Below are 23,812 nucleotides of genomic sequence, written 5' to 3'. Positions count from 1 at the left end.
TGGCTAAACTGTACCGCATTCATAGCTGTGCACATACTGTACACCTTATGTTAATATATCAGACTGAAGTTACGTGACGGATGTGCTCAATCAGTTGAAACATCATCATCTATGAGTAGCAAGAAATACACATTAAATATGTGATTACAACTTAATAAAAGGGAGCAGGCCCTTAGCTGGGACTTGAAGGTTTGTCAAACAGATTTTTAATTAGCCTCAATATAAACAGCCAATCACATACACAATATTGCTAAAAGTATTGGGACCCCCTGTCCAAATCATTGAATTCAGATGTTCCAATCACTTCCATGGCCACAGGTGTATAACATCGAGCCCCTCTGCATGCAGATGGCTTCTACAAACATTTGTGACAGAATAGGTCTCTCTCAGGAGCTCAGAGGATTCAAGCCTGGTGCCATCATAGGATGCCACCTGTGCCATAAGTCCATTTGTGAAATTTCCTTGCTACTAAATATTCCACAGTCAGCTGTTAGTGGCATTATAACAAAGTTGAAGCAATTGGGAACAACAGCAACTCAGCCATGAAATGGTAGACCACATCAAATCACAGAGTGGAGATAGTGCATGCTGAGGTGGGCAGAAGTCGCCAACTTTCTGCGGAGTCAACAGCTACAGACCTCCAAAAGCTCAAGAACAGTGCAGCGTAGGGAGAGAGCTTCATGGAATGGGTCTTCATGGCCGAGCAGCTGCAGCCAAGCCTGACATCACCAAGTGCAATGCAAAGCGTCTGATGCAGTGATGTAAAGCCCACCGCCTGCCACTGGACTCTCGAGCAGTGCGGCCGTGTCCTCTGGAGTGACGAATCACGCAATCCGATGGACAAGTCTGGCCAGGAGAATGGGACTCACCTGACTGCATTGTGCCAAGTGTAAAGTTTGGTGGAGGGGGGATTATGGTGTGCGGTTGAGCTTGGCCCCTTAGTTCCAATGAAAGGAACTCTTAATGTTTCAGCATAAAAAGCCATTTTGGTCAATTTCATTCTCCTAACTTTGTGGGACCAGTTTGGGGACGGCAACATGACTGCACATACCAGTGAACAAAGCAAGGCCTATAAAGAAATGGAGGAGCAAGTTTGGTGTGGAGGAACTTGACTGGCCTCAACCCGACAGAACACCTTTGGGATGAATCAGAGCGGAGACTGCGAGCGAGCCAGGCCTTCTCGTCCAACATCAGTGCCTGACCTCACAAATGCTCCCCTGGTCACAAATTTCCATGAACACACTTCCCAGAAGAGCTGAAGCTGTTAGAACTGCACAGGGTGTGCCACATCTCTGGAGGATTTCTCTAGATATTATAGTTTTCCTGTCACATCTCAAACAGCATATGGACTACTAACTCTAAATCTTGAACTGAATTAAGCTGTTTTCAGAATAATTGTTGTTTAAGGACACATTAAGCTTCCTTTTCATATTCCAAAATGTATTGTAGCAGAGCTACATAAAATGCCAATTGTGTTGTAATGCTGTTGTCTGACATTTTTCTTGTTTAAAATGTATATGTGTACTACCAGTCAAACGTTTTAGAATGCCTCAGTGTTCCCAGTTTTTATTCAAATTTAATCAGCTGAAATGCAAGGAATTACCTAAAAATGGTGAAAAGTTAAACATTAAACTGCCAGAAGTTTAAATTTAAAGTTTAGGTGAGCAAAAACTGGAAGAATGGACATTTCAGAACATTATAAATGGGCCTTCATCAGGGAACAACTAATAGGTTAGAACCTACAGGCGTTATGCAGCAATTAATGTAAATTAAGTCTATAAAAATATCTCTACATACATATATACATACATTCTATATACTGCTCAAAAGAATTAAAGGAACACTTTTTAATCAGAGTATATCATAAAGTCAATGAAACTTATGGGATATTAATCTGGTCAGTTAAGTAGCAGAGGGGGTTGTTAATCAGTTTCAGCTGCTGTGGTGTTAATGAAATTAACAACAGGTGCACTAGAGGGGCAACAATGAGATGACCCCCAAAACAGGAATGGTTTAACAGGTGGAGGCCACTGACATTTTTCCCTCCTCATCTTTTCTGACTGTTTCTTCACTAGTTTTGCATTTGGCTACAGTCAGTGTCACTACTGGTAGCATGAGGTGATACCTGGACCCTACAGAGGTTGCACAGGTAGTCCAACTTCTCCAGGATTGGCACATCAATACGTGTCATTGCCAGAAGGTTTGCTGTGTCTCCCTGCACAGTCTCAAGGGCATGGAGGAGATTCTAGGAGACAAGCAGTTACTCTAGGAGAGCTGGAGAGGGCCATAGAAGGTCCATAACCCATCAGCAGGACCAGTATCTGCTCCTTTGGGCAAGGAGGAACAGGATGAGCACTGCCAGAGCCCTACAAAATGACCTCCAGCAGGCCACTGGTGTGAATGTCTCTGACCAAACAACCAGAAAGACTTCATGAGGGTGACCCAAGGGCCCCATGTCCTCTAATGGGCCCTGAGCTCACTGCCCAGCAGCATGCAGCTTGATTGGCATTCGCCATAGAATACCAGAATTGGCAGATGCACCACTGGTGCCCTGTGCTTTTACAGATGAGAGCAGGTTCACCCTGAGCACGTGACAGAAGTGAAAGGGTCTGGAGAAGCTATGGAGAACATTATGCTGCCTGTAACATCATTCAGCATGAGCAGTTTGGTGGTGGGTTAATGATTGTCTGGGGAGGCATATCCATGGAGGGTCACACAGACCGCTACAGGCTTGACAAAGGCACCTTGGCTGCCATTAGGTATCAGGATGAAATCCTTGGACCCATTGTCAGACCCTATGCTGGTACAGTGGCTCCTGGTGCACGACAATTCCTGGCCTCATGTGGTGAGAGTATGCAGGCAGTTCCTGGAGGATGAAGGAATTGATACCATTGACTGGCCACCACACTTTCCTGACCTAAATCCAATAGAACACCTCTGGGACATTATGTTTTGGTCCATCCAATGCCACCAGGTTGCACCTCACACTGTCCAGGAGCTCAGTGATGCCCTGGTCCAGATCTGGGAGGAGATCCCCCACAACACCATCTGTCATCTCATTAGAAGCATGCACCGATGTTGTCAGGAATGTATACAAGAACACAGGGGCCATACAAAGTGCTGCATACAATTTGGAGTTGCTGCAATTCAATTTTGGCAAAATGGACTAGCCTGCCACATAATTTTTTCACTCTGATTTTTGGGGGGTCTTTGAATTCAGGGCTCTGTAGGTTGATCATTTTCATTTCCATCAAACGATGTGGCATCCTTTTGTTCCTAACACATTACCCAGTCTATATCAGTATAGATATCCAGGAGGATTTCTTTTTCCCATTGAGATCTGATGTGTTTTCAAAGTGTTCCTTTAATTTTTTTGAGCAGTTTATATACATACATACACACACCCACACAGCTCAAAAAAATGACTGGACCACTTTTTAATGAGAGTATAGCATCAAGTCAATGACACTTGTGGGCTATTGTTCTGGTCAGTTAAGGAGCAGAGGGGCTTGTTCATCAGTTTCAGCTGCTTTGGTGCGCTAGAGGGGCAGCAATGAGACGACCCCCAAAACAGGAATGAATGGTGTAACAGGTGGAGGCCACTCACATTTTTCCCTCCTCATCTGTTTTGTTACTCGTTTTACATTTGGCTACGCTCAGTGTCACTACTGGTACCATAAGTCCATACCTGGACCCTACAGAGCTGGCACAGGTAGTCCAACTTCTCCAGGATGGCACAATAATACGTGTCATTGCCAGAAGGTTTGCTGTGTCTTCCAGCACAGTCTCAAGGCATGGAGGAGATTCCAGGTGACAGGTAGTTACCCTAGGAGAGATGGACAGGGCCCCTCATAGAAGGTCCTTAACCCATCAGCAGGACCCACCAGTATCTGCTCCTTGGGCCAAGGAGGAACAGGATGAGCACCACCAGAGCCTACAAAATGACCTCCAACAGGCAGGCAGGCAGGCCACTGGTGTGAATGTCTCTGAGCAAACAATCAGAAATAGACTTCATTAGGGTGGCCTGAGGGCCTGGCGTCCTGTAATGGACACCGTGAAACTCAACTGGCATTTGCTATAGAATACCAGAATTGGCAGGTCCACCTCTAGCACCCTGTGCTCTTCACACCCTGAGCACATGTGACAGACATGAAAGAGTCTGGAAAAGCTGTGAAGGATGTTCTGCTACCTGTAACATCGTTCAACATGACCAGTTTGGCAGTGGGTCAGTGATGGTCTGGGGAGGCATATCCATGGAGGGACACACAGACCTGTACAGGCTAGATAACAGCACCTCGACTCCCATTAGGTATCGGGATGAAATCCGTGGATCCATTGTCAGACCACGTGCTGGTTCCTCCTGGTGCATGACAATGCCCAGCCTCATGTGGCGAGAGTATGCAGGAGTTGATTCCATTGACTGGCCCCCACACTCACTCGCCTGACCTCAATCCAATAGAACACCTCTGGGTTGGACATTATGTTTCAGTCCATCAGAGGCCTCAGACTGTCCAGGAGCTCAGTGATGCCCTGCTCTAGATCTGGTAGGTGATCCCCCAGGACACCATCCTTTGTCTCATTAACAGCATCCCCCAGATGTTGTCAGGCATGCATACAAATACATGGTGGGGGACCATACAAACCACTCATCTCAAGGTGGCTGTGGTTGAGGAGAAGAGAGCCATGGACTAATGCCACTCAGACATAGGCAGGTGTCAAGTCACCTGGGCGAGGGTGTATGATGTTGAAAGATGTGTCCGAGTGCATTGGAAGATGTATGGAGTACTGAACTACTTATTACTGCTGGTGTAAATGTTATGGTTTGTGGTTGCTTTGCCGCTTCAGGGTCTGGGTAACTTGTAGTCATCAAGTCGACTCTGAAATCTGCATCATATCTAAGTGTGCCTGAGCAAAGTGTGAGGCCAGCTGTCTGAAAGTTGCAGTTAAATTGGAAATGAACTTTTCAACAGGATGACCATCTGAAGCACACTAGAAAATACACCAAGGAATGGCTCAAGAAGAAGAAATGGAAGGTTACGGACTGGCCCAATCAAAACCCTCAATCAAAACCCTGATTTGAATCCCAGGAACCAAGTTACCTGAACTATTCTATAACACTTCAGTAATTATTTACTGCTCTGATCATAAAACAGGTCAATATGATAACAATCAATTTGAAGAATTCACAATTCATTGCAGAATTACGGTATTCAAAAGTTCCCCTAGAGTGCCTTTCTCTTGCATGATTTGGCTCAAAAACTAATTAACACATCGTCATCTCATAACAGGCTTAAGTTTCGAGTTTAGTATTTTTCCGTCCAGCCGTTTTAGCTCTACAGTAGAACGTCCTCAAGAAACTGTGACACACACACACACACAGAGATATCGATGTTTTCGGTATCAGGGGACCCTAAAAGTTCAAGGTCCATTGAAAACCGGAGATCGAAATTTTTTGCCGAATCTAAAGCTTTCCCTCATCCCCCATACATGATAGGTTGTGGCGGGAGAGTGCGCAAAGCAAAATAAAAAAAGTGCAGGACCACCGGCACGGCAACCATACCTGAGTGGAAGGATTTTCCAAGACTAAGGAGTCCAGTGCAATTGTGGCAAACACGCATGTCTTCCCTGTTCCTGATTTAGCTTGTACAATAAGATCTAGAGTAAATAAAATATGACAAAGAATTAGAAAGACATTTTCAAATTGTTTAACAGTCTCTTCAAGACCACTGTATCTACATTTTCAGGTGAAAAGTGAAAAATACAAGGCATCATAGCCTACATAACCAGAAACTGTATTAGAAATTGCCCTTTTCATGATGAATGTTATGCGTTTTAGAGAAACTGAATCCTTGAGCATGGGAGAGGCGCTATATAAATAACATTTATTATTATTAATTCCTAAATTTAGCCTCAGGTAACTTAAACAATTTCCTCTGTGTTAAAACGGAGCCAGTGGGGATTAAACCTGCGAAATTCTCTCAAGAGGGTTCAGCTAAAATACTGTGACCAAGAGGGGCAACCTAGAGCCGACCCCCAGCTTAGAACAATACATCAGACGCACAGGTAGACAAAATGGGCACTTTATGCAATAAAAGTATAGGTTGGCACTTACGGTTCACAGGTTTAGGATTTGTGGCTCTGCCTATTTCTCATCAACAATTAAATGGAAATTATTTTGGCGGGTTTTGTAACCTATTGTGGAAAACCGCAGACGACACTCCAGCCCTGCTACTTAAATGGACTGCAAATCCCAGCATCCCCGGGAGTACTGCAGCATTGGGTAGCTTTGGTAATTGGTGAGAGGGCTGCTTTGTATAAGATGAAGGCACTAGTTTTAAAAGTGACCTTTAAAAAGCTGGCACAATCACAATCAGTGGTGTCTTTTTGTTTCAATGCTTCACTCACAATTGGATTACAGTTTTTTTTCTGGTTTGACGTTCTTGTTCTTTACCCCTTTGCTTGTGTGATTTTTGTCTGGGTTGGAAAACATTGTCGTAATTGCTACAAACCTTTACATAGATCGACATCGCAGCAGAACAAAACTTTACATAACTTTCTGGCGTACCTATGATGAACATCAAGTAATGGGCACGACGTCCATCACGAAACACCCTTTGAGTCAGATAACGCTCCCACAACCCTAATCTTAACCACGGTCTAATAATGCGATGGCCATTTCAAAACAGACGTTGAGGTCGTTTCGTGATTTTGGGGCGTTACAGGACTGATCTCCTAGGTCAAGCGGTCTGCAATGACACTCCATTGGACTGCAGCCGGCAATACCCATGATGAAGGTCAGACAACGTCAGTCACAAAACGCCCTTTGAGTCAGATAACCCACCCACAACCCTAATGTGAAACACAGTACAACAGGGCATGCGATAGGTAGAGAATTATTGTTTAAAATATTGCATAGATGTTAACCTGTTGTTAAAACACTCTGCAAGTTTCTTGATGTAAGCGATGCTTGTGAATTCTGTAAAGGGGCTACAGAGTCTATTGAACATTCACTTTTTCATTGTGTATATTTTACTTCCTTTTGGTTAGACCTTTTAGTAGATTTGAAAAGAAGAACTGGTAGAGAAATAACCCATGAACGTTCCTTCATACTTCTACGTTTTAATGATGAACCCTGTATTACTAACTTATTATACTCGCTAAATTTTATATACACAAGATCAGCCTTTCCAGAATGAAACTATCATTTATAGCTTTTGTATGCTTTGAGTTATTGATTTATTCCATTACTTTAATAAGCCGGCACTCCTTCAGTGTGGTGCTGAGGTGCCACCCGGGGATATCCCAATCCGGGAGGTTTGTCGTGGGGTGGGTGATTAATAAGTCTGTGATTGCATTAAAACAAAAATTTAAATAAGGCTCTTGCTATGTTAAGGCTTTTCAGCTTCATTTAATTTAAATATTTTATTGTAAGGGTTACTTCTTATGTTTTTTTTCTTTCTGTGTTTAAGAATGTTAGAATCTCCATGTTATATTTCTTTTGAATATGCAATGTATTTATCCCTTTCGGCCCTGACATCCTATTACTAGTACAAGAATATGCAGCCGTTTTTGTAAGGCGCAGGTACGTTTGCAGCCGTTGGAACCGGCGTGTGCTACTCTTAGTGCAAACTGTAGAGACTGGCATACAGTCCGCGAAACACGGAAGTGAAAATGGCTGCTTCTGGGGCCTCATATATAACCGGTGTGTACGCACAAAAATGTTGCGTATGCCCATTTCCACGCTAACATGGCGATGTACAAAAAACTAAACTTGGCATAAAGCCACGCACATTTTCACACCAGCTCAATCCCTGACGTACGCAAGTCCTCCGCTCGGTTTTGCAAACTGGCAGCACCCAACGTCAAAGCAGTGCTACTGTTCCAGTGTGGTTTCCCTTTCTGTTTCAGATCCACATCCCTGACACGGCTTTATCAAATACACAGAAATTAACTGCATTATCGTTTAGTAGTTTAAGGCATCTGATTGTAATTAACCTGTAACAATATAATGGCCCACAAAATGGCCAAACTATTCCAAATACCATAGCTGCTCTAGCGTTGTTACTCTCAATGTACCACTCGGAGTATTTTTATCACTGTATCTGAGTGTGAATGACAGCTGTACAGCAGCCGATTGGAAAGAGAATTATCGGTATACAGCATCAAGCACACGCTGCCTCAGCCATGCACACAGTCTGTTTGAACTGCCCTCATACAGCAAAAGCTTCAGAGCCTTTCCTGTAGGGCAGGGGTCCTCAATCACGGTCCTGGAGAGCCGCAGTGGATGCAGGTTTTTGCTCCAACCAAGTTGCTTAATAAAAAGCACTTATTGCTAAAGTAACACTTCTGCTTCACTTTAGTGATTTTGAGCCCTTATTGCTTAATTTTGTCTTAAACAGCTATTTTAATTGCTCCTTATTATCAATAACATGCAAATGACAAGAGAGAGCAGCATTTCTCCATTTAGCTTATTTACATTTACACCTGTGTGTATTTATCTGCACTATTGGGTTTAATGAAATACTTGGAAGAAAAATGAAGAGAAAAAAGTGAAGGACTGAGAATTACTCGTCCATTTTAGCCTTCAAATCATTTGCATGATAGAAAGGGAAAGAAAATCTAGGATATGAGAATGACCTGACATAGCAGAGTTAAATTAATTTCATAGCTTGTTAGTGCTTTATTGGCAAGAATTGCTTTCTAATTAAGCAACCAGGTCAGAACAAAAACCTGCAGCCACTGCGGCTCTCCAGAACTGGGATTGAGGACCCCTGCTGTAGGGACATCGAGGTTCAGAAAGAGTTTCATCCCAAGAACTCTAAACGCACTCAATCAGTCCATCAAGTGCTCCTTGTAGAACTGTTTGCACTTATTAGTAGAATCACCTCACTGTAAACTTGCGATACAGTTATAATATTACACAACCTGAGCCACTTTATAAAGCGCGTATTTACAGATGATAATCACTGGCTTCTAAGTCGATTTAGATTTCCAAGCGCTATCTTCTTGGAGCTCTTGATATCATTTTTAAGATGAAATGCAGCAAAGTATCTTTATTATATTATACAGATAAAATTTTAACATCCTTTACATAATCTATATTGTTAATGATTGAATACGTGAGGACACGGTGTCGCAGTGCTAGCGACGAGATGGCACCCCGTTAAGAGATTGTTCTTGCCTTGCGCTGTATTCTTGCTGGGGCTGACGCGACACTGGATGGATAGATAGATAGATAGAATAATGAAACACGTACTACGAAGATATTTCAGTGTTCCTTAAAAATTTTAAAGAATCCGCGTTCTAGGCTTACAGATGGCTTAACGTCTATTACAGAGCTGATTGCGTGGCGATTGGGTACTTGGAGAAAGAAAAGTAAGGACAGGAATTGGAGATTAATACGTTTGAAAGAGACAGTACTACTGCAATAAATTATTTCATTGAAGGTTGCGCACGGCGCAGCAAGCATCTTGCAGGAGGCAGGAACAATCTCTGGACGGGGCGCCAGCTCGTCACTGTGCCAATGTGTTCCCATGTTTAATAACATGCTTTAACTCCTATCATCATGAAAAGTATATCAAGTATACATCTCAGTATTTTAATTATTCAGAGAGCTGTAATATCACGAATGTAATGGATTCTGTGTCCTGTCGGAGGAAGAGAAAGCCCAGAAGTATGTAGTGATTCACACACATAGAATGCACAGAAGAACAAATACAAAACAACGCATTTAACATGCTACTTTAGGTACGATGGGATTTGAGAAACTAGTAAATAAAATGATTTTAAGATGAAGTTCATGATGTTCAAAATAAACTATGTGATTAAAGTGGAAATTTAGAGATTAAAGTTGACATTTCATGCCTTTTTCCCCTCACTGTGTCCCTATTTTTTTTTTTTCTCTGTACCCTAATAAGCTTTCATGTGACACTCAGACGGTGGGCTACGACTCACCTTTTCACAGCAACTTTGATATCTGACAACTTCCTTTTTATTTCAGGCACTGCCTTACTTTTCACACTGACCTGGATTTAAGGAGTGGAAGTCGGCGAACGCACAGATTTATGTATCTGGATTTTTTTGTGCGTACACACATTTCCACTTTTATCTGTATGCCGTGTTTTAGTGTGAATTCTACACACAGCATTATGCATCAGGCCCTGGGGCTATGCGCACCACTTTCAATTTTATTTCCTTAAGAAGATTGACGTATTTGGCAGCTATTGTATCATAATAGTGATCTTTTTTTTTTTTTTTTTCCATTTTTGAGCTTCCTAGACACCCAAAGGTAGGATATCTCACAAAATAATTTTTCCCATAAAAACTGAAATTCCAGGGCCGAAAGAGTTAATAAACTTCATTTTTGGCATGCGATGTCAGAACATTATGTGGCTGACCTCATAAGGCTCAGTTCTCCGTAAGGCCCAATTGTGAGAAGGCCCCTCACACCACCACACTTTGCTTTCTGTATTTCGCGTATTTTGTACCCACTTGCACCCTTCACCCAGACCAGCCGCTTCTTTTAGTTTTCACTTTGATGCCCAACCTCTCACGTGGAACCTTCTTCAATGTTTTCTGGATACTGAGATAAACTACTACAAATCCTCTTTCTACTACTAACGCCACCTCCACTACTTTTCCACTTATTTTTCTGAATGAAATCTCGACGGATTATTATTATTGTTGCTATTAACTGCAGCCTTTCTGGTCTTCTTCTGAGCTCAGCGCTCTCTAACTTGGCTGAAACCTTTTTTCCTGTCCTGAGTCGCCTTCAGCCCGGACGAGGTCTCGAATCTCCCTGACGTATCACCCTCTTTCAGGTGCTTCACTCCCACCTCATTTCCCCTACGGAACTCAAGAACTTCTCCGTCACGCACAGCCCCTTACCAAACATCGGCGCAGTTGTTACCTACCGAGTCCGCAGCGACCCAGAGGAATTGCCTTCAGCTGCACGGGCGACGGCCTTTGGAAGCCCGCAGCAGCGAGACCCAGCTGAACAGTCTCGGAAAGCAGCAGAGAACTAAAGTCGATTTTGTCAGCCAAGAACACATCGTCAGTCCGACGGCGGCTGGGGACATCATGCGCTGTTTTCTGCACGCGAGCCGCCATGTCACTTCAGAGTCGGAAGCGGCACAGGAAGGACCGCCCATACGCGGCAAAAGAAAACTTTATTGACAAGCGACGCGGACAGCGCGATCAGCACCTTGGACAGAGGCGGGCGAGCGGCGAACCAAACCCGCACGTGCGGCGACTGCTCCTTCAGCTACACTTGTTTAGAAGTTTATTTTAACACGTATAGAGGACAGTGACCTTCAAGTAATATGTCTACATGTGTGTGCGCGTACGACACCCAAAATTTCATACACACACATCCACAAAAACGTACTGGTTGGGTGAATTATCGTTTTATCGCGAGTGGGCTCACAGTAAACTGGTGCCTTGTCCAGAAATAAGTCTTTCATTGCTTCTAAAGCTCATAGAACTGACCCTGTAGCTGAAAATCCCCAAGGTACGTCCTTTTATGCTTAATACTTTCTGTGTGAATTTGTGAGTGTTCTGTGTGTGCTTGTCCTGTGTGACTCATATATTCTGTATCTATCCGGTCCTGAACAAGTTACCAAGAGACTAATCAATTAATCACTCATATATATATATATATATATATATATATATATATATATATATATATATATATATATATATATATATATATATATATATATATATACTAGCTGTTCTCCGCTATTCCGCCTGTTTCTGGACTTCTCTAGCGCCTTCAACACCATCCAGTTTCTGCTCCTTATGGACAAGCTGACAGAGATGGGAGTAGACTCACACCTGGTGGCATGGATCGTGGACTATCTTACAGACAGAACTCAGTATGTGCATCTCGGGAACTGCAGGTCTGACATTGTGGTCAGCAGCACAGGAGCACCGCAGAGGACTGGACTTTCTCCAGTCCTGTTCAGCCAACATACATCGGACTTCCAATACAACTCGGAGTCCTGCCACGTGCAAAAGTTCACTGATGACACTGCTATGGTAGGCTGCATCAGGAGTGGGCAGGAGGAGGAGTACAGGAAGCTAATCAAGGACTTTGTTAAATAGTGCGACTCAAACCACCTACAACTGAACACCAGCAAGACCAAGGAACTGGTGGTGGATTTTAGGAGGACCAGGCCCCTCATGGACCCTGTGAAAGGAGACTTTGTGCAGAGGGTACAGACCTATAAATACATGGGAGTGCAGCTGGATGACAAATTGGACTGGACTGCCAATACTGATGCTCTGTGCAAGAGAGGACAGAGCCGACTATACTTCATTAGAAGGCTGGCGTCCTTCAACATTCAACATAAGATGCTGCAGATGTTCTACAGACGGTTGTGGCGAGCGCCCTCTTCTACGTGGTGGTGTGCTGGGGAGGCAGCATAAAGAAGAGGGACACCTCACACCTGGACAAACTGGTGAGGAAGGCAGGCTGTATTGTAGGCACAGAGCTGGACAGTTTGACATCCGTGGCAGAGCTGCTGGAGTATGTGAATTTCTCCTTGGGATTAATAAAGTATCTATCTATCATCTATTATATAGTGCCTTTCATATCTATCTATCTATCTATCTATCTATCTATCTATTATATAGTGTCTTTCATATCTATCTATCTATCTATCTATCTATTATATAGTGCCTATCTATTATATAGTGCCTTTCATATCTATCTATCTATCTATCTATCTATCTATCTATCTATCTATCTATCTATCTATCTATCTATCTATCTATCTATTATATAGTGCCTTTCATATCTATCTATCTATCTATCTATCTATCTATCTATCTATTATATAGTGCCTTTCATATCTATCTATCTATCTAGTGGTGAAACAGGAAAAACTTTAAAAATCAATAAACAAAAAGGTATCGCTGTGCCGTGTGAGTGAAACTCATTTATTTAGGATCATTGTTTTGCTATTTTCGTCGGTCTTGCTGCAGGGCACTAAGCAACATGTGAGGCAGACTTCATCGGGCTTGATGTAGTGAAGGATGGCCATCGTGAATTTACTGTTAATGGTGACTCGTGATTACTTTTTATTGACAGAATTGTTTCCCTAACAGTCCCAGTCCTTGTTACTCTGTACTGGTTAAGGAGGGTTTGAAAATGTTCCACCTGTCTATGTATTATACTGCCTTTCACATCTTTCTGTCTTTCAATTGTAGTGCCTTTTGCTTCTGTCTATCTTGTAACGGCCGACCCCTTACCCAGACCGGCCACTACACTACCAAGACTATTCCTTGGATAACCTGAGACTTCCTGCTCTAATAACAAGCAGAACTCCTTACAAGTTGTTCATTTTCCCTACACGCCGAAAACACGGATATATTATAAATGAAAAAGACAACAGATATTCAATAACTTAGATATGTGCGCGCAAAACACCACTATCCCAATGACACCAATGACTAATTACTATATAAAAACACGAATATACAAATATTTACAAAAAAAAAACCCTTCCTTGTCTCTGAACAATAAATAGAAACAAAGAACACAAATACAAACACAGATTATTTAAACACAGCAATTGAAGTGTGTGATAAAGGAGTCTGTATTTACTTTGAAATGAAATAGTCTTTTATTTGGTGGTCAGTCTCAAAAAAAAAACCAAATTGATTCTATATAACGCGGTGTAAACATAATAATATGTGAAACCTCCCAAGAAGTGAATATATTTTATTGGCCTTGTATATATGGAGGAATATTTCGGACAAAATTAAATAAATGCGCAAATAAATAAAAGTACTGTGAAATGTGAACATAAATAAATGTGTCATGAAATGAGAGCATAAATAAATAAATGTGTCACAAAATATGTTTTTGTTGCTTATTTATTGATTTATTTCATTTTGTCCGTAACATTCCTGCAAACCATCATGAAATACGACTTGAAATAAAACAAAGTTGAGAGGGTGGGCTCTAACACACCCTCTAGTTACTGATTGGTGAATCGATGGCACATGAATTAAGTAGAAAAATGCTTACTACTGCCGCGAATATGCACCTGACTTTACACTCGTAAAACAAGAGTCAAATACTCAGTTCAAAATATTAGTTGGCGCTGCTTTGGGCATTCCATGACAAAGTACCTAAACTAATACAGCTAATGCAGCTTACCGTATATCAAACTGGCTCATTCGCCTTGTGATCGTCTTCTCCGATACACCATATAGATCTGCAATCGGTCGTACTTTTAAACCGCATAACAGAAGGTGTTCTATTGACTCAGCTGGAATGTCAAAGGATGGACGCCCAGAGCAGGGAACTGCGACACCTGAACTGGAGTGTAGTAGAGTCCGTTCCACCAGTTCTTCAATAATTTCAAAAAATAGTTTAATCTATATCGGAGTCTAAAAGGGCCGCCAACATTGTAATTTCTTCCGATAAATCTTCAATTCTCTCTCTGAAATACGTAATATCTTCGGCAGAATCCATTTCATCGGCAGCCGTAAGCATTTTTCTATTTAATTCTTGTGCTATCAATTCTCCAATCAGTAACTAGAGGGCGTGTTAGAGCCCACCCTCTCAACTTTGACGAGTGAAAGTGACAGTTTTATTTCAAGCCGTATTTCATGACTGTTTGGAGGAATGTTACGGACAAAATGAAATAAATAAATAAGCAACAAAAAACATATTTCGTGACACATTTATTTATTTATTTATTTATGCTCTCATTTCATGACTTATTTATTTATTTATGCTCATATTTCACAGCACATTTATTTATTTACGCATTTATTTATTTATTTTGTCCGAAATATTCCTCCATATGTATAGTTCTCATTTTCCTCGAGTTCTAAAGTTTCGTTGATTATGAGTTGCCTTTACACAACGTCACCAGGTGATGGCAGTGTGTCTTTATGTTTAGTACTTAATAATAAAATAACCGCACAGTATTTTTCTCTGGCTGTCTGCTCCACAGATGCCAAGGCAGTACCAGTACCATCTCGGTGTTTGTATATATATATATATATATATATATATATATATATATATATATATATATATATATATATATATATTTGTTCAGTGATGACCCTTTATCAGCAATAATTTTAACATAAACCACCCAACATTTTCCGCTCAATGGCACACATTATCAAATAAGAATAACTACATGTTCAACATTTAAATATGTACATAATAAATGAAATACGCATCTCGTCACACGGTTGATTAATACTGAATCAAGTTTAGTGTCTATTTGTCAGTTTCATCGTTTAGCCGGCATAGGCTTGTTTGTTGAAATCCGTGGGACGTGAAGGGAGCTCGGAGAGGATTTGTTTTAGACTGCGGCTCACTCTTCTAGGATTGCGGTGCACAAGTCAAGACGAGCTGCTCTTTCTTGTATTTGTCAGTTTGATATGCAATGAGACGAACCCCCCGACTACTTGCTTATGATTTATTTATTTTGTCAGGCTTCCATATATTTTCATTTTTAAATTTAGATTAAAAAAAAAATCGAACGATTCACTTCAGTAATTAGCAGGGGGGATTTATTATGAAACTAATGAAAATTAAGCTTCTGGACCGCTAATCCCAGAGGGACCCCACAAGCGACTTTAGTCCATGTTACTTAAAACTGAGGGTGTCGACTGTATGAAGTGTGTGTTTTTAAGAAATGTTATTGTAGCGGCCTCAACGTCATGTCCGAAAAGAAAGAAAGAAACAGAGAAGGACGAAGTGGGAATCACAGAACAGTTTACTGGAACACTAGAAAAAAACAATACAGGATTGTTTCAGCCAAAAAAGACTTTCTCGTATACTCAGATATGGGGATGTATATTTGAGGAGTAAACCTCAAGCCAAAGATTATATTGTTATATTATGTACATTAAGTAACCATCAACAACAAATCAAATTAATAATATATGGAACAATTATTATAAAAGCAAAGTGGAATAAATCGGACTCTGCAGCTGCATGAATAAAAGGTAAAGTACCACTTCCGGTTAGCGGAAACAGCTCAAAAGTTGATAGAAAGCTGCATTTTGTACCTAATACTTGTATGCAACAGTTGGTTGGCCTAAGTGAGTGTGTATTCAAGTTATCGTGTTTGCCTACAGGTATGTTCGGATTCAGAAACGTCTAAAACGTCGAGATTCGTCAAAATGTCGACATCGAATTTTTAGACGATTACTATACTTTCCCTGTACTTCGTATACGAGAAAGTCAAAATGACCGACTTTGAACTTGAACTATTTGCAGCTGTCTATGAATCGCTCGTTGTTCTGGCCCTGACAGACGCCATTAATGAACCCAAAAGAACAACTGCAATTGAATAAAAACCTGATTTCGTATGCACGAACACCTTCACACCCCGCCCCCTACCCCATCCTCGAACCCTCTAGAAAACGGAATTTAAAAAAAAAGAAAGAACTGCTTCCATCCCCTCCGTTCAGGGTACCGCCCCCGGGTACCGCCCCCTTTCCCCTCCCCTTTTACTGTCAGTCATACTGCCGCTGTTAGTCCTCCACGCTCTTTTCCGCCCTCTGTCGATTGACCCAGCAGTTACTTTCTTTTCTGGGCTTCAGCCTGGCCAGGACGCTACAATATTATTAATAATATACCATACTTCAGTACAGCAATTTTAATTAAAATCTTAGATGTCGTTTTTTTAATTGTGATGATCTGTTGTGGGGTGGCACCGTGGCACAGTGGGTAAGCGCTGCTGCCTCGCAGTTAGGAGACTCAGGTTCGCTTCTCGGATCCTCCCTGCTGGGAGTTTGCATGTTCTCCCCGTGTCTGCGTGGGTTTCCTCCGGGTGCAGATCAGGTGCTTTGGCAATCCTCAAATATCCTTGGTTTGTGCTTTTGTGTGTATGACTTGCGGGTTTGTTCCTGCCTTGCGCCCTGTGTTGGCAGGGATTGGCTCCAGCAGACCCCCGTGACCCTGTAGTTAGGATGTAGCGGGTTGGACAATGACTGACTGATCTGTTGTGAAACCACCACACTGAAGAAAGTAAAAGTGGTTATGCAGACCTCAATGCTGGCTGTGAAGGGTCCCAGCATACAGGACACATTCCTCCTTGATTTACCCTTCTGCTCCACAGGTTGAAGTTACAAATTCACTGTGATGACAAACACATAATGTAGACTTCTGTGTGCACTTTGGTCAGACCATCATGTTTGGACACAGCAATGGCCGCTCTGTTAAAGCAGCTGTCATAGTTAAGACTTTGTCGCGTCTCCCTCACATGCAACGACTGCTTGAAGTTTGCAATTCACAGACATCAGCAGGTGCTGAGGGTCTTCTCTGGTGAGGCTAGAAAATGACGTTGGGCTCACAGGCAGTGACTGTGCTCGCTTGGTTTAGTTCTTATTTATTATTATATATAATTGATTCCAATACGTACAGAAATGTGCTGACAGGACTCCATCATTATACACAGAAGTTCAATATGGTGTCCCGCAAGGGCTCAGTACTGGGTCCTTCACTGATTTCACTTTACATCCTTCCACTGGGATCTCTCATTAGGAAACATAATGTTAATTTTCACTCGTATGCAGATGACACCCAGTTATACTTTTCTTTTAGATCAAATGAAGTTTCTCCGATGTTGTCTTTAATTAGTTGTGTTAGTGAATTAAAGGAGTGCATGGATGAGAACTGCTTGTCTTTAAATACAAATAAAACAGAGATTTAATTGTTGGAGGGAATGACGCTGATCACAACAATATTCTGTCATCGTTTAACTCAGTTGGAATCCCAATTAATTTTACTGAATCAGCCCGCAATCTAGGAGTTATCTTTGACTCTAGCAGGTCATTTAAAGCACATATTACAAAGTTGTCCATGTTTTTTCCATCCTAAAAATGTTGGGAAATTAAGGCGCTTTCTAAATAAACAGGATTCTGAGAAATTAATTCCTGCATTTCTTTCTAGTAGGATTGACTACTGCCATGCGGTGTTCACTGGATGTTCAAACTGTTCTTTATACAGCCTCCAGTTAATCCAAAATGCTGCTGCAAGAATTATTACAAGAACAAGAAAGTATGAACACATAACTCCAGCTGTAGAGTCGTTACACTGGCTCCCAGTTAAGTTCAGGGCAGATTTCAAAATCCTCCTTTTAACATATAAAGCATTAAATGGCCGAGGTCTGCCTTACTTGTCTGAACTTATCATGACTTACAAACCTGAGCGCATATTAAGATCTCAAGATGCTGGTCTGCTTAGGATTCCAATGATTAATAAAATAACACTGGGAGGTCGAGCTTTTAGTTACAGGACCCCCCTAAACTGTGGAGTGGTCTGCCTGTTACTATAAGAGATGCCCCTTCGGTCTCAGCTTTTAAATCACTCACTACTTCAGTTTAGGACACCCTGACTAGAGCTGCTGATTAACTGAACAGACTGCATCTCTGTTGTCAGTCATGAACACTAAAACATAAGTAACATGACAGTTAGAATTTGATACTAACCCTCACCTATTCTGTTTCTCTTCTCGGTACTCAAATATGGCACTCGGTGCCACGGCCCACCTGCCAAAGGTAAAGTCATCCCTGATGGAGGATCGCAGGAATTGCCGAGTAGAGGGGTCCTTTCATCGGATTGGCTGGCCCAGTGCTGTCTCACTGGCCAATAGGGGGAGGCGGCTTGATGGCTGAGGTCTCCAGGACTCTAAACAAATCCAAATCCTATTCTGTGATATCATCTACTATTAAATTCTCCTCCGCACTTGTAATATTTTTATTTTTATACTGTATTGAGGATTTGTTCTGTTCTGTGCATTGTGTTGTATTGACCCCCTTTTTTCTCTTTGACACCCACTGCACGCCCAACCTACCTGGAAAGAGGTCTCTCTCTTTCAACTGCCTTTCCCGAGGTTTCTTCCATTTTTCCCAATAAGGGGTTTCTTTCTTTGTCTTCTAAGAGAGTCAATGCTTGGGGGGCTGTCAAGAGACAGGTTCCTGTTAAAGCCCATTGTGGCACTTCTTGTGTGATTTTGGGCTATACTTAAATAAATTGTATTGTATTGTATGCTCTGCCAAGACTCTCGTGCCAACATTTTCAGCTCCTGCTTGTTTCAGGGGGCTTTTCCCCTTAAGTTTTCTCTTCAGCATATGGAAGATCTGCTCCATTGGACTGACATCAGGTGACTGACTTGGCCATTCATTTTTTTTGCTCTGAAGACCTCAGCAGTGTGTTTGGCTCTTTATCTTCTTGGAGGATGAAGCGCCGTCCAATAAGTTTGGTGGCATTTACTGGAACTCGAGCAGATCAGATGTTGCTACACACCTCAGAATTCATTGTACTGTCAGCAGTTCCATCATCCATGAAGAGAAGTGTGCCAGGACTTGTGGCGGCCATACATGCACAAGCCATAACACCACCAGCACCGCCATGTTTAACAGATGAGGTGGTCTGCTTTGCAGTTCCCTGTCGTCTCAACACTTTGCACTTGCCATCACTCTGATGAGGTTCATCTTTGTCCCGTCTGTCCACCAGACCTTCTCCCAGAACTCTGCAGGCTCTTTGAAGTCCTTCTTCCCAAGTTGTTTGTGTGGTTTGTGTGTCCTCTGTGTTTCTGCTCATGAAGTCTTCCTGTGATATTCATCTCTGACACACACACATCGGCCCCCTGAAGTCTGTTTCTGATCGGTCAGACAGGCGTTTGTTGCTTTTTCTTTGCCATAGTGAGGATTCTTCGGTCTTCATTGGCCTACCAGTCCTCTTTGTGATTCCCGAGCCCACCGGTGTGTTCTTTCTTCTTCATGATATTCCAGGCAGTTGATTGGGGTCATCCTCAGGTGTTACCGATGTCTCCAAAGGTTTTATTCTTGTTCTTCAGCCTCATTATGGCTTCTTTGACTGTCATTGGCACAGCTCTTGTCCTCATGTTGAACAACAACAACTACGGACCCCAAAGGGTAGAAGAAAGCCAAGGTATCTTATGAAGCAACGAAACCCACCTGAGGAATCAGAAACACCTGTGATGCCAAACACTACGGTGCCCTGAAATGGGGGGGGCTGTGTGGAAAATGTGTTGTGGGACCAAAATGTCTGCCGTTCCCCCAAAATGAAAGTCTGCAGTGTGCACTTTAACCACGATGTCTGAATTCTTTGATTTGTAATTTTAAACTGTGGAGCAGAGGGGCAAATCAATGAAAAGGGGTCTTGGTCCCAAACTTTATGGATGGCACTGTAACAGCTGAAGCTTCAGGGCTCCACCACGGCCTTCATATGAGAGTACCACACTGGGCCATGTTCAGAAGATCTCGGTTGTGTGTTCCTTCAACATTCCTGTTAGGGTGAATCTCATGAGGCTGGTATGGAGCTGGAGAAGTTAGAGGGGCATTTGAGGGGGCTTGTCTGTGTTTGCTCTCCTTCTTAGTGAAGTGTTTGCTGTGTAACTGGTGTCACACACTTGTGCATGGGAGGCTGCTGAAGGGCTCACAAAGGGATAATTCCATGCCCGACCAGGGGGTGACAGAGTGCACTGATCCTTTCTCATTTTCATCTGTGGGCAAACCAGGACTCAATAATTTCACTTCCACTGTCCAGGGGGAAGAGAGGTGGGATGGGAGGGGCCCCCGATAACGTCACTTCTTGTTTCCTGCCCGATGGCATCACTTCAGGTTCCAGTACCGATTATGTCACTAACAATTCCTGGGCCGATGATGTTGACTTCCAGCTCCCGCACCGATGATGTCACTTCCTGTTTCCCGCCCGATGACGTCACGTCTAGTTCCAGCACCACTGACATCACTTCCTGTTTCCCGCCCGATAACGTCACTTCCAGTTCCAGCACAGATGACGTCACTTTCCGGTTCCGGCACCGATGACGTCACTTCCTGTTCCAGGCAGATGATGTCATTTTCCAGTTCCAGCACCAATGACGTCACTGTCGTTTCCAGCCTGATGACATCACTTCCGATCCCGGTACAGATGACTTTACTTCCTGCTCCAGCCCTGATGACGCCACTTCCTCTGCCCAGAGTTAAAACCGCCATGTTTGCCAGTCTGTACTGTCCTGTGTTGGACTGAAGTCTGCTGAGACTTGCACCATTTTGAACCGCAGACGTCCATTCTAGCAGCCTATCTCGAGTATGCGGGCGGCTGCCCCCAAAAGCCTTCTCTGTGTCGTGAGGAGTCGTTTGACACTCGCTGTCATCTGCTATGAGTGGACTCAAGTCAAGTCACCATGAAGGAGCAAAATGTCCCTTTGATCGGGAGCAGAGCTGAAATCTGCAATTGGTAACCCCCTAAAACATCAAAGCAATGGCTGATTGAGTCTTTGAAGTTTTAACTTAAGATGATGACCCATCTCTACAAACTACGCTATGTGTTCTTCTCATGAGCTCCTCATCTTTTATATCTAAAATTGAAATTTCTGGAAAACTATAAAGAAACTGCAGGTGGCGAGTTGACCTGTAATTCACTGGGGTCATGAAAATTTCATGCGGTCTTCTTATGCCCAATGGGTTGGGTGGTGAGGGGAGGGGGTAGCTGGCTGGCTGGCAGTCATATATGTCAAAGATGGAGAATTAATGCATTTGGTAATGAAATGGACGGTCATTAAGAATTCTACAAAAGCCAGAGCCGTGTTACTTAATGGAACAAAAGAGGGATTTTGATTTATGTCATCTCCGTTATTAAAGTAACACTCGGTCTAAATGAACAGCGATTGTCATCTCACATATTACATGTCATGAATTTTAATACCAGGAGTTCACCGCTGTGCTATCTTCCCGTAACAATCCCTTCATTCTAACTGCCACCCCCAACCGTCCCACACGAGCTCGAGGCCAAAAGGCCAGCAGAGGCAGACCGGGACAAGGAGGCTTTGTAATTACAAGTCTGTCTCCCCAAAACACAATGATAAATGACACAATTTAGAGACTCGTCATTGAGCGGGCACTGGAGGTCTGGAGGTGGCGAAGGGGCGGCATGAGAGAGCCATTCACTGAAGGCAGGAGTCTGGTTTATGTTTCAGGGAAAGTGCAACCATTTTAAAAAGATCTGCAGAAGCCATCAGAGTCCTTCAGCTCCCTTTGGTGCCGCCATGTCGTTGGCTGCTGTTCTGTACGTGTCGTCCGGTTATGACACTAATGGAAGGAGTTACAGAGGACAAGACTGAGAAACAGGCGGCACGGATGGGAGGGAACTGTCAGCATGGGCTCTGATGAGGGAGCTGGGTCTGGGTCTTATATAGTACCTTTCACACCTATCTATCTATCTGTTATATAGTGCATTTCATATCTATCTATCTATCTATGTATCTGTAATATAGTGCCTTTCATATCTATCTATCTGTAATATAGTGCCTTTCATATCTATCTGTTATGTAGTGCCTTTCAGTGCCTTTTATATCTATCTATCTATCTATCTATCTATCTATCTCTATTTGTATTATATAGTGCCTTTCATATCTATCTATCTATCTATCTATCTATCTATCTATCTATCTGTTATATAGTGCCTTTCATATCTATCTATCTATCTATCTGTTATATATCTATCTATCTATCTATCTGTATCTATCTATCTATCTATCTGTTATATAGTGCCTTTCATATCTATCTATCTATCTATCTATTATATAGTGCCGTTCATATCTATCTGCTATATAGTGCCTTTCACACCTATCTATCTATCTATTATATAGTGCCTTTCACACCTATCTATCTATCTATTATATAGTGCCTTTCACATCTATCCATCCCCCTTTCCATTGTATTGCCCCTTCATTCTTTAACACTTCCTATGCCACTCACTCATCAGTCCTCATTCTCTGAGTCTTCCTCACTAACTTTTGCCTTCCTGTGCCTCCTTTTCTTTTCTACTCGTTGTCCTTCCCGAGCCCCCAGTTATTATGGGATGGCACCACCCCACATGAGCCGAGTATCAAAGAGACAATGAGACACCCAGACTGCTCATTTCGGTGTTCCAATTAACACCCCTCGGGGTGCCGCCGGTCTGTGAGATGGAGCAGACTGAGCTTATTAATATTTTGGCAGTGCTCAGTCCTTTCAGCCAATCAGAGCCTGGCAGACATGCTGTGCGCTTGACCCGATTCATTTCACTACAGTAAGCTGTGATGGGCTCGAGGTAACATCTCTGTCAATGCCAAAGAATGGAAATGAAAGGAAAGAATGAGAATGAGGGGAGTGAGGGCGTTGGAGAAGAAGGAGACAGGAGCCACAAAGAAGAGGAGCGTAAGAAAAAAAGTATTAAGTAAAAGTCAGAGAATTCAAAATGAACAATATTTAATAAAGCAAAAAATATCCACTCCACACAGTCCAAACACATGCAGGTTGGATGAATTGGCGACACTGGCATTTGTTTGCCCTGCAATGGACGGGCATCCTCTCCAAGGTTTGTTCCTGCTTTGTGCCCTCTGTTAATTGGGCTAAGGCCCCACCAATCACTGTCTCCCTGGTCTGCTTTAAGCAGGTTTAGAAAAATGACCTGACCTGTGTGACCACTAGGGGGCATTGCAGCACCCCAAACCCCTGGCAAAGTCCTGTTCTAATAAAAGGGTTCATTGGCATCTCAGTTCTTGCAATGATTGTATCCGTCACCTTCCTCTCCTCCAGTAAAGCTTTGTCCTCTACCCGCCGACTCGCCTATCTATGTCTCACGACTCTGGAGGAGGTCAAGTGATTTCTTTAATTTTGGCCGTGGGAGTATTTCCGGTGCTAGGGTAAGTACTTCCAGGTCAATCTGAAGTCCCCCAAAGTAGGAATTGTGAATCCCATCAGCTCCCCCTGGTGGCCCCCACAGAACACAACAGGATTATAGTCCCCACGGGAC

The 23,812-nt window shown here is 42.7% G+C and overlaps 1 protein-coding gene across 1 annotated transcript in view; it reads right to left on the bottom strand.

Moving 5' to 3' along the window:
* The window catches only part of ddx20 (DEAD (Asp-Glu-Ala-Asp) box polypeptide 20), a 58,167-nt gene extending 47,018 nt beyond the window's left edge, over positions 1–11,149 (bottom strand). Inside the window, exons 1-2 of the mRNA XM_039749495.1 lie at positions 10,914–11,149; positions 5,561–5,655 (exon numbers count right to left, since the gene is read on the bottom strand). Of these exons, the coding sequence (XP_039605429.1) occupies positions 5,561–5,655; positions 10,914–11,109 (291 nt within the window). The 5' untranslated portion in view covers positions 11,110–11,149. The remainder of the gene's footprint in view (positions 1–5,560; positions 5,656–10,913) is intronic.
* Positions 11,150–23,812: the final 12,663 nt, after the last annotated feature.

Source organism: Polypterus senegalus, chromosome 3, assembly GCF_016835505.1.
Source record: "Polypterus senegalus isolate Bchr_013 chromosome 3, ASM1683550v1, whole genome shotgun sequence".
NCBI classification, from domain to species: Eukaryota; Metazoa; Chordata; class Cladistia; order Polypteriformes; family Polypteridae; genus Polypterus; species Polypterus senegalus.
Note: the sequence above shows the minus strand (reverse complement) of the source record. Positions and strands in the feature narration are given on the sequence as shown.